Source organism: Chiloscyllium plagiosum, unplaced genomic scaffold (genome assembly GCF_037043375.1).
Source record: "Chiloscyllium plagiosum isolate Xiang-an unplaced genomic scaffold, Cpla_swu_hap1 HiC_scaffold_14, whole genome shotgun sequence".
NCBI classification, from domain to species: domain Eukaryota; kingdom Metazoa; phylum Chordata; class Chondrichthyes; order Orectolobiformes; family Hemiscylliidae; genus Chiloscyllium; species Chiloscyllium plagiosum.
In genome coordinates, this window is record NW_028270152.1 from 119,530,747 (window position 1) to 119,543,165 (window position 12,419).

Below are 12,419 nucleotides of genomic sequence, written 5' to 3' on the forward strand. Positions count from 1 at the left end.
CTCTGTCAACGACCAATAATGCACAGCACCACCAAATCCTGTCTCTGTTTCCTTACAACAGAAGATGAGAGAGGAATCGAAGAAGCTAGGTTTGGAAAGAGGGATATTAAGAGATAGAGAGTGCAAGACCGAGAGAGAATGTGAACGAGAATGGCGAATGGGCAAAAAAACTGAGTGTGTTAACCGAAATAGCAGAGAGAAATATATATAGAGGGACAGTGTGAGCGCTGGAAGGAGATATGGATAGAAACCGACAAAGCGAATGAGTTGAATTCTGCCGAAGGCCAGATCGATCTGAGTGACCCAGAGGTGAAAGTAGAGATGGAGTGACTTAAATTAATCACCTGAGATCAGCTCCGTTACTCTTACTTTCCCTGAGGTCCAGGACTTGGTGCTGAGTCAGTCTCTCTCCAGCTCAGCTTCTTCAACATAAACAGAAATAACAATATAGCTCACTCTGTTGCTTGGAACTTCTTAATAAACACGTTTATCGTTTACAATTTGAAGTGAACCATGCAGATATTGGGATGCTTCTTTGCTTAATGGCCCCTGAATTGTGAGAAGCTTTGAAATGTGTCCCTATAATTCCCTGTGGGATAAGATTTGACAAAACAGCACGATCCTCAATCGGTTATCACGGTGGCAGGTTGTTTTGTTGTTGAAACAATGAATTGAATCGAGAAAGACCTTAAGGTATTGAGTTTTGAGGGAATGTAATTGATTTTTGAATTTGGGCAAAGGGATATTTCAACACATTCTTCAGCTGATTTCTGAACTTTTTCTGGGTTACAGCATAAATCACAGTGTTTGTGCAGCAACTGAGGAGCTGCAGTATGAAGCCCAATTCCGTCACAAATCTATGTAGAAAAATAGCATAAAACCCAATAAGATGCATCCGGTACCATATAGAATACACCATTAACGTTGACCATAACAGGATGAAATTTGCCGAGATCACAAACAGTAAAATGACAGATTTTTGTCGATTTCTCATTTCTGTGTCACACTGAGCTTTCACATTATTGTGAGCCCGGAGTCTCATGCGGGCTCTGCTGGTCACCAAAATGTGTCTGACGGTGAAAACATTGAGCAGCAATATCAGGAGAAATGGGAGAGCCGGTGTTAGAATGTGGTGTAGGAACTCGATTGCAATCCAGACTCTGGAGTAACGAACAGTTTTGTTTACATCACAAAACCAGGGGAAGTTTTCCAGCCAATACTTAGCTGTGAACATAAAGTACCAGAAAATGTTCTTTAAACTGCTCAACACTGTCGCTGTTCCAAGGACCGCAGCCGCCGTTTCCTGACTGCAATATTTAGTTTTCAGCTTCTGGCAACAAATTGCTATAAATCGATCAAAAGTGAAACTGACGGTGAACCAAACAGAACAGTCAATGGCTGCATAAAGCAGGACAGCGTGGATATTACACACGGGGATGTAATACATGAAATAAAACTGTTCGTAATAAACAACAGGAATGTGTCTTAATATCAAGTCGAGGATAATGACCAGTAGATCTGCCACTGCCATGGCACCCAGGTAATGTCTGACATATGGAGACAATCCACAATCTTTAGAAAGAAGGACGTAGATCGTCACTATGTTAACTGTGAGAATGGAAAACACACAAATTATATATCAGCCTGGAGTCAAATTATCCGGTTTTTTTTTGAGGACCCAGTGACACTTTTGAATGTGTCATTGCTTTTATAGACTTGGTCAAATAATTGGAGCTGAAATGATAAATTGCAAGGTCTGACTTAATGACAAAAGTATGACATAAAACGCAAGAAAACCTCCCTCACCAAGCACACGGAGACAAAATAACAGATACTTTCTCGAACATTCCCACACACTCATTCACCCGAGAGTTCAAGTGCAGAGGGTGAAAACTTTGCAGTCCTGAAGGTTTCTCATCCAGTTTCTAAAGGACAAGCGCAGTTTGGAAATTTCTGTCTTTCAGTCTAAATTGTGATGGATGCTCTGTCATGTAGAAATGTAAACGTCGGGAAAATGTATTCACTTCATTAAATGTCCGAACTGGACCTGCTTCTCCTTGCAAAAGGATATTGCCCCTCGGGATCGTATCTTTGGTTCAAATCACTGACATTCGGCCGTTCATAAATACTGTCAGTGAAAGAATATTCCTGGCAATGTCAGTCATAGGATCATTTATACAATGTTAGTGATAGAACTTTCCAGACAATGTCAATTATAGAATGCTCCGGGAAAATTATTTTTGGATTGTTTCAGAAAGTGTCGGGTGTAGAATGTTCTGAAGAATGTCGGTACCACAATTTTCTGGTGCATGTCAGTAGTTGAATGGTCCGGGGAAGAGAGACTAGATTAGAGTGGTGCTGGAAAAACACAGTGGGCAGGCAGCATCCGAGGAGTAGTAAAATTGATATTTCTGGCAAAAATCCCTTCAACAGTAATAAAGGCAGGGTGCATGCAGAGTGGAGAAATACATGGGGGGATGGGAGTGGGGAGAAAGTTGCATGGAGTACAGTAGGTGAGTGGGGGTGGAGATGGAGGCGTTAGGTCAAAGAGGAGGGTGGCGGAAGGTAGCAAAGCTTACAATGGGAAAATGGGGATGGGGATGAATGTGATACTTCGGAGAGGATGGTGGAGTGGATAGGTGGGAAGAAAGATAGGCAAGTAGGACAGGTCATGAGGGCGGTGCTGAGCTGGATGGTTGAATGGGGGGTGAGGTGGGAGAAGGGGAAATGAGGAAACTGGTGAAATCAACATTGATGTCCTGGGGTTGAAGTGGCCCAAGTCGGAAGATGATGCGTTCTTCCTCCAGGCTTTGGGTAGTGAGGGAGCGTCGGTGGAGGAGGCCCAGGAACTGCATGTCCTCAGCAGAGTGGATGGGGCAGTTGAAATGTTGGGCCAGAGGGCGGTGGGGTTGATTGGTGCGCGTGTCCCGGAGATGTTCCCTACAGCTCTCTGCTAGGAGGCGTCCAGTCTCTCTAAAGTAGAGGAGACCACTTTGGGAGCAACGGGTGCAATAATTGATATTGGTGGATGTGTTTTTAAAACTTGATAGATGTGGAAGGTTCTTTTGCGACCTTGGATGGAGGGGAGGGAGGATAGTGGGTGCAGGTTTTGAAATTCCTGCTGCGGCAGGGGTGAGTGCCAGGAAGGGGAGGGTGGGTTGTTTTGGTGGTGCGGACCTGACCAGTTAGTTACGGAGGGAATGCTCTTTGTGGAAAGTAGAAATAAATATATCACGGGTGTTGGGCTCCATTTGGAAGTGACAAAATGTCTTTGGATGATGTTGTTTTTGCGAATGTTGGTAGGCTGGAAGGTGAGCACCGGGTGGCGTTCTGTCCTTGATACGGTTGGAGGGATGGGGTTTGAGGGGGGACGTGCGGGATGTTGACTCAATTGGCACATTGTTGCAATACTAATACAGCGAAGACAATATCTCGATCATTTCATGAAAGATCCTTTTTTTAACCATCCAACAGATGCCATCTCTTATTCCGACATCTCCCCCACCTCCTTTGACTTTTTGCATAACACTCAAAAATATGAAATGATTCAGATGTTCAATTTCCAATGTCAGACATCTTTTAGTCATTTCTCTCTAATACCATTAAATCATATGAACTTCCCCTCAAAGTATGCAGTGAACTCCTTGATCTATTTTAAGGATAACATACACATTTTGATTGAAGACCATTCGTTCAACTGTTTCACCAAATATTCCTTGCTTCATTGTTCCCTTTATTCCTCAAAATGACCAGTCAGGAAAAAGGTTGAAGCTCTCATACTCACAGAATCAAAACTGATGGAAAATGTTTCATGAAGTACCATCACCTTCCCTGAGTATATCCTGTCCAACCGATAGGACAGACCACCTCTGGCTACATCGTGGTATGCATTCAGGGTCTGAATTACTTTGCAAATGCCGAACATTGATTCCAAAACTAGAGACATTTCATGGTAACAGTTCTAGGAAATCTCCTGATGGTGGACATCCACTGTCCTCCACACCAGTTGTTTTGCAACAAGTATATCCCTGTCAATGCTGAAAATAAATTTAGAAGCGCTAGGGTGGCAATGACACCGAGCGTACTCTGGGTCGAGGACTTTAATGTTGATCACCAAGAGTGTCTATATAAGCAAACCACTGACAGAGCAGGGAGAGGACTCAAACACATAGCAGCCAGACTGTGAGAATTGATGGATGAACAAACATTCTCGCCAAACTACCTGTCACAGATGGATCTGCCCCAAACAATATCTGTAGTAGGAGCCAGCACATAGTCCTCGTGTTGTGAATTTCTCAGTTTAAAATTGAAGATACAGCCCAATCTGTTGTCTGGCACGAACTCCTGTGAAGTTGGATATACTTCCAAAGGACCGAGCAAATGGAAACTGGGCATCCAGCAGCTGCAAAATCAATGTCCTTGCCTCCATCGTAAAGTCAGTGCTGGGCTGTTCTCTGATGGTTCAAAAACTTTCAGCACCATTCACACCTACACCGACACTGAAGCAGATCATTCAGCCCATCAAGAGTTCCAAACAGCAAAAGAATGACGACATTCAGCCATTCGAAGCTGTTACTCAGCTATTGGAGGAGAGCGTTTAATCTCTCATGCCTGTCACATAGGAAGTGTTAAGAAATGTTTAGACTTTCAAATCTGAACATAGGTGGACTGGTTACAGAATCGGAAGACTCAATAAAATTGATAAATTAGTCTCTGAGTTTAACAGACATTAACAACTACAGTGACACAGTAATCAGTGCTGAGTCCACAACTATTTGCAAACATTCCCAATGGTTTAATAAATGGAAGAAATTCATTCTCATTAAATTCATCAGTGCTGCTAATATAGTCAGGAAACGAAGTTGTCACCGGATGCGGAGAGCCTGTAATATGAGAAGCAATAGAGATTTGGCAGTTGGCACATACCATAGTTCATTGAGAACCTGTGAATGTTTCAGGAAAAAATAAAAAATTGAAAATGATAATCAACGGAAGAATTACAGAACTTCACAATACAGAGTCTACTGGAAGGTTCACTCTGACCCGTTGAGACATCGAAACTGTTGCTCCATCTGCCTGATGATGACTTACGTGATGTTCCCACTGGCATAATTGCACTCAGTGCACACGGGATATTTTATTTGATTGGTTGGTGGTGGCGAAATGTGAGGGGCAGTGTGTACTGGACCGTTTGTCAAAGCCTTTACCCGAGATGCCATTCTTCATTTCGTCGAGGAGACCCGAAGACAATGGGACATGGGTATTCACCAACATGATGTACTGTGCATGGTCACACTGTAACGTCAATGGAGTGAGACGAAGTTCCAATCATAAGAATGAGAAAATTATGTAAAGACATTTCCGTACTGAACAGTTTTATTGTGTCACATTATCAATTCACCGCACGAAAACAACTCAAACACCATAAATCCAAAGGAGATATCCATTCGGTTCTGCTCTGTCCAATCAAGCAACCGGCCCAGAGGGGAACACTGTGCAGACTACACCATTGCAATGATCTATAAACCCGGACGAGATATTTGTCCAGAACAAGAGCTGGGCAGATCGCAGTTGTAGAATATGTTTCTATAGCTTTCTGAGTGAAGCACTCGCCATCAGAATCTTTAGATATAGCTAACATTCAGTTGAACATGCCGCACCCTGAGATTGAGGGAAAGGACATGGAATTACGATAAAAAAAAGAGAGAGAGATAGGGAACAGAGAGAAGGAGAATTGTAGGGAAAGAGAGAGAAGAAAGGGCGGACGAGGCGGATTGTACTTCAGAAAGTGGCGTGAAGAAAGGAGACCAAAAATTCACTTTCTACATCAGTGAGAACTCACGTGGAAGTGCAGAGAATTGAAAAGACAAGCTTAGCAGCTGGAATGGCTGACATTTATGAATGGATTCATTAAAGAAAGGTTGGATTTCAAACTAAACTTCTTTCCATCAGCGACAGAAATTCGGGAAACGGTAAGCGAAACATAATTCTTAGTGAAGATCAAAAGGATAATCGACCACAGGATAAAAGGGAATCCCTTGAAGTGGAAAGTAAAGTTTAAAAGAAAACCTCCAGCGTTTTCACTGCAGAAAGATAGGCCAAGTGAAGTCACAATGTTGGTGGGTTAGGAAAATACCGGGAAGACAGAGGTAGGAATAAAAATTAAGAATAAGCCAATGAATTTGTTTGGAGTGGCAGCGAAAAATCACAATAAAGATTAAAAAGGTACACCAGAATGCACAAGCTGGACAAAGGTATTTAAAGAGGAGGTAACACACCTTCTGAAATCATTTACTGTGAATGAAAAGTTTATTCGCATATGTCAGGAGCAGCAGTTTAAGAGGTTACAATATTAAGATTTGCAGTTTGCTCTCAATCTGTGATGTTGAAAGGTAACGAGATATGTACTTCTGAAGGACTATTTCCAGAAAAGTTCTGGGTAACGAGAATTCAAGGTGAGACAAAAAAAATAATTAAGTAAAGTTCGCTTAAAATGTCGCGCAAAGAGTGGGAAATTTGCAGAAGGGCAGAGACCACTGGAAATAACGAAACACAGTGATCAGCGAAACAACACATGAATCAATGAAATTCAGTCCATTTTAATTACTTTTTGGCATCAAGTGAGAAGATCGCAAAAAAATGTTTGAGGAGAAATTGGTAAGTCAGAATTCACAGAACACCTATTTGGACCATGCATAAAATGTTTGGTCACAACCAAATAGAGTGGGGAGATCGCTAGACAGCATTTGAATGTATCGCAGCATACAATGGAACAGGAAGCAGACAGGAAATCAAAAACTGGAGTTTCTGCTACCGTGTATAAGGTGTTCATGGTATTCCCAATGTTAGGTGAACCTTTACAATTAAGGTTTAGTGGAGATTATCGAGTCGAAAGCAAAAATGTAGTGAAGTGAACTCCAGACACAACGGAATTTCACAAAGTGTGTCATGCGAATATGTTCAAGAGGTGTTTTGACGGGGAAGGAAAGCAAAAGGAGACTATGCTCTTGGTTTCAACACAGAGGGAAAACCAAGTCCAGAAGATTCTAAATCAGACGTACCTCAATTTAAATTGGACAGTGAGGAAGTTTTAAAAACTGGGTTAAATTATTCAGTTATCTTCCAGAGGTAAATGGAAATGACCTGAAAGTGATATTACTATCACATGGGGAGATATGTGGAAATAACATGGGAAGTACTAGCCGAATTATGTTTGATTCTGGAAGGAAGGACGGCAGATGTTGGAGACAAGAGTCGAAGAGTGTGATGCGGTAAACGCACAGCCAATTAGGCAGCATCCGAGGAGCATGAGAATCAATGTTTCGCGAAGATAAAATCTCCATCAGGATTGGTTAAACGAGAATAGGAAGATAGTTTACAAATATATTAATGGCAAACAAAAACTTGTTTTTGAATTCGGCCTCGTAAAAACGGGTGTCACGGTGACTCAGTGGTCAGCATTGCATTCTAACAGCACCAGAAACCCGGTTTCAATTCCAGCCTCGAGTGACTGTCTGTGTTGAGTTTGCACATTCTCTCCATGTCCATGTAGGTGTGCTGCGGTTTCCTCCCAAAGTGCAAAGATTTGCAGGTCAGGCGAACTGGCCATGCGAAATTGTCCTAGAGTGTAAGGTGCGTGAGTCAGAGGGAAATTGGTCTGGGTGGATAATTCTTAGGAGGGTCAGTGTGAACTTGTTGGGCCGAAAGCCCTTTTTCCACACTGTAGGCAATCATTAAAACAAAAATCAAACAGTCATATATGTAAGGAAACACTGCAGAATAACCTGCTCTTTAAGACTAATTGTCACTTGTACTCACTCAAGGTTTACATTTTGCAACACATCACACAACATAAGGTATGAAGGTACCTGCCCTCCCCATATAACAGTATCGTTTCACAAAATAGAAGAAATGTCTAAGTCTAAAGCACGGCTGTCCTTCCGTTGAAAGTGTAAAAATAAAGAAACACGATTTAACTACGAGTTCTCAAGTGCCTGGTCATGCTAGGTTCACAATACTCCCAATGACTCGGAATCCCTGGGTCCGCTGTCTTACAGGTTGCTCCCGCTCCATGGTGAAATCCTACACGAGTACTTACTGTGAATAAAAACATGGAAGCTCTGGAACTCGGGGAAATAAGTACACGTCGTGATGTTATGCAATGAGGCCACATGATGGAAGAGGAATTCTGGAGGTTTTTAATATGTTAACCAGAGATAAATATCCAGGGATTGTACAAGTTTGTCCCGGGTCATTGTGGGAAGCTAGGGAAACATTTTGGACGCCATAGTTGAGATATTTGCATCGTTCTGGAGTTCTGGAGAAGAGTCACGGGATCCAAAACGTTAACTATCATTTCTCTGCACAGATACTGCCAGACCTGCTGAAATTTACCAGCAATCTCTGTTCTAGTTTCTGCAATGTCTGCAGTTATTTCAGTTTTACATTTGTATCATCGACAGCCACGGTTGAGGTGCTGGAAGTATGGCCGACAGCTTACGTTGTGACATTATTTTTAAACATGCAGAAAGGAAAATCTAGGGAACTAGTGAACAGTGAGTCTGTTGACAGGGTGGGTAACTGTTGGGCGAAAATTCTGAGATAGAGGACCGACATGCATTCAGGAAGTCAAGAACTGATTAATGATAGTCAGCATAACTTGGTGTGTGAGGGAAACGTCTCTCATAAACTTGACATAACTTTTCCTCGTCGTGGCAAAGCAGATAGATGAAGGTACAACAGCATACGTTGTCGACATGCACATCAGCGAGGCCAAACATGGTTCTGCACGGGAGACATTTCAAACGGAATCAGCGAAAGCTAGCCAATCAGATACACAATTCGCTTAACAGCATGGCAGTGGTTCTTTGTTTCAACGAGAGGCCTGTGAGCAGCTGCGTGCCACAAGGATCGCTGAAAGATCGACAGTTGTTTGTAATTTTCTGAATAGGCTGGATGAGAAGATAGGAAGCAGGGATACTAAGTTTTTAGACGACTCAAAATTGGCGGTATATTGAAGTGTGAAGAATGTTATCTAAGCCGACAATGTCATCTCATTCAACTGGGCCAGTGCGCCGAACAATGGAAGATGGTGTATCGTACATTTAAATGTCATTTGCTGCATTTTTGTTTGAAAAAGTAGGGCAGGATTTACACAATTAACAATCGAGCCCTGGGAGTGCTGCTAATCAGACAGAACCAGGGTGCAGTTGCAGAGTTCCTTGACATGTTATCGCAAATTGACAAGGATGGTATGAAATTATTCGGCATGCTACACTCATTGGTCAGAGCACTGAGAATAGGAGTTGCGACGCCAAGTAATGACTGTACAACGGTTAGTACAATTCTTGTCGCCCTGCGATACAAAAGAACATTATAAACGGGAAATGGTAAGACATATTTAAATTGATGTGACGGAGACAGGATGATTTGAGACACAGTGATAGGGTGTGCAGCGTCGGACTTTTTCTCGTTTGCATTGGAAAATATGGGGTAATCTTCTAGAGGTTTATAAGATCATACCAGACATTGATAGGAAGAACAGCAAAGGTTTTTACCCCAGGGGCAAGATCTCCAAAAGCGGATGGCAGAGCATTACTTTGACAGCGAAGAGATTTAAACGAGATCTAAGTGGAAGCTTTTTCTCACAGAGAGTAGTATGTACATGTAACGAGCTAAGAGACAATGTGATAGAGGCAAGTAAAATTACAACATTTTAAAGACAGTGAGATGTAAATAAATAAATGGGAAAGTTTCAGAGGGACAAGTGCCAAATGAAGCTAAATAGGACTAGCTACGTTTAGGAAAACTGGTGAGCATGGACGATTTAGGTTGAAGGGTCTGTTTATATATTGCACTACGTTAAGAGTCTATGACCTTGCAACTCATCTTTCACCACTAATTCTTCATTACACTCAAGTCAGTGACGAGTGTGGTGAACATGCTGGGGTGAGAATCATGTGTACCTAAAACAGACGATTATCAGCCAGAAAACGGTCGGACTTGACTCCTTGCATTCCAAACAGCAGAACTAGAATGAGGTAGAGAGGAAGAAATGATCCCCACAATAACAGATCAGATCTAAGCTTTGCAGTCCTACCACATTGTGGGCGGCCGGTGGTACAGTGGTTAGCACTGGTTAGCAGTGGTTAGCACTGCTGCCTCACAGCGCCAGTGACCTGGGTTCAATTCCCGCCTCAGGCGACTGTCTGTGTGGAGTTTGAGCATTCTCCCCGTGTCTGCGTGGGTTTCCTCCAGATACTCTGGTTTCCTCCCATAATCCAAAAATGTGCAGGTTCGGTGAATGGGCTATGCTGAATTGCACATAGTGTTAGGTGAAGGGGTAAATGTAAGAGACTGGATCTGGGTAGGTTGTGCTTCAGCGGGTCAGTGTAGACTTGTTGGGCTGAAGGGCATATTTCCACACTGTATGTAATCTAATCTAATTTTAAAAAAAATCAGTCACAAATGGTGATAGAAAATTAAACAGCTCACTGGAGGAGAACGTTCCACGAATATCCCCATCCCAAGTAAAGGAACAGCTGTGCATTCCTATACATATGACAAGGTTGTCGTATCTGTGTCAACCTCAGCCCGACATGTTGAGTCTATGATCTACCGCAACGTCATCAAGATGACCAGAGATTCAAATGTGCGAGTCGTTAATCAATGCGATCCGCTGCACATAACGTGGAAAAGCAGCTGAACACAGAAGATATGATCAAGGTCTTGACACCATTCCAGCCAAAAGGAATGAAGACTTGTGCTACATCATAAATGAAGTCACTGTGGAAGCTGTTTCATTCCAGCTCGAACTCTGACGTCTCCCCAGCAATTCGGAAAATGACTTAACTTTGCCCAGTCCCCAAGAAGAGGATAATTACATTCTGCCCAACTGCCATCCCCATCTGCCCCATCATGATCATCAAATATGTTGGATTTCTTTTTGACACGGCTCAAATAGTCCAACCCTGGCAAATTCCTTTTAAGTCTTTTCTGAATCATTTCAGGGTTAGGAACATCCGTCTGATAGGAAGCAGAATGGAGTTACACGCACAGTTCGAATAATGGCCTAAACAATGGTCTGCACAGCCACAAATGAACTTCAACTCCTGTACTCAACAGTCTGATAAATAAAAGAACGCATACCAAATGCCTTCTTCACGACCATATCTTTGTGCGACTCCACTTTCGAGAAACTATGATCCTGCACTGCAATGTCTCTTTGATCAGCAACAATCGTCAGGGGGCCTTACATTTAATTGTATAAACCCTGGTCTGATTTTTTTCCCAAATGAAGCACATCGCATTCAAGTGAATTAAACTCCAGTCTTCACACCATTGGCTCATCTGATCAATATCCCGTTGTACTCTGAGGTAATCTTCTTCGCTGCCCACGACGCCTCCAATTTTGTTGTCATCTGACTAAGTATACCTCCTTTGTTCACATGCAAATCATATTTATAAATTACAAATAACTTATTGGGCAGAGTATCGAACTTTGTGGGACACCACTTTTCACAGACCTCCAGTCTGAAAAGCAGTCTTGTACCACCACACTCTGTCTTCCACCTTCGATAACGTTTTGTCGTCAAATGGCCAGATCTCCCTGCTCTGGATGTAGGTTTGTTCACTGAGCTGGAAGGGTCGTTTTCAGGCGCTGCATCACCATACTACGTAACATCTTCAGCGATCCTCAGGATTGAAGCACTGCTGCTATAGATTGCTTGCTAATTATGTGTCTGGGAATCCTTTTTTGGTTATGTCATTTGATGTGGTGTCATTAATTAATACGGTGATGTTATTGCTTGTTCTTTGCCTCAGGAATGCTAAATGAAATCCAAGTGAACCTGCATGTTGATAGAGTTCCAGATGGAATGCCATGCTTCGAGGAATACACGTGCGTATCTCTGGCTTACCCTAGGATGGGTGTGTTGTCACAGTCGAAGTATTGGCCCTCCTCATCTGTATCTAAGTACACCAGTGAGAGTGACTCATGCATTTTTGTGACGAGTTGATGTTTATATGTCCTGGTGGCCATTTTTCTTCATATTTGTCCAATGTAATGTTTGTACACCTCGTGCAACATATTTGTAAAGTGATGTAAGTTTTCCTTGATGCTTGTATAGGGATTTTCATGTTCATTAGCTGCTCTGTTATTGTGTTGGTATGTGTTCGGGCTTTTATGATGCGAAGGGTCGGAGCACACTGGCAGTAATTTCCGAGGTATCTTAGATGTAGTGGAAAGTGGCTCAGCTGTCTGGACGTGTTTGGTCTGATGCTTTGGGCTTGTTGCTGAAAAACCAGCGGTCCATTAGCATTGGGTACCCATTATTTTTAATACACTGTATAGTTGATAAATTCTGCTCTTTGAAGTTTTTCTGCGCTGCAGTGTGTGATGGCTCGTTGAAGTAATCTTG

At 42.5% G+C, this 12,419-nt stretch overlaps 1 protein-coding gene across 1 annotated transcript in view; it reads right to left on the bottom strand.

Moving 5' to 3' along the window:
- Positions 1 to 688: 688 nt before the first annotated feature.
- LOC148148197 (putative G protein-coupled receptor 139) overlaps positions 689 to 12,419 on the bottom strand; it is a 34,472-nt gene continuing 22,741 nt past the window's right edge. The window contains exon 2 of the mRNA XM_087994016.1: positions 689 to 1,608. Coding sequence (XP_087850142.1) covers positions 689 to 1,608 — 920 coding nt within the window. The remainder of the gene's footprint in view (positions 1,609 to 12,419) is intronic.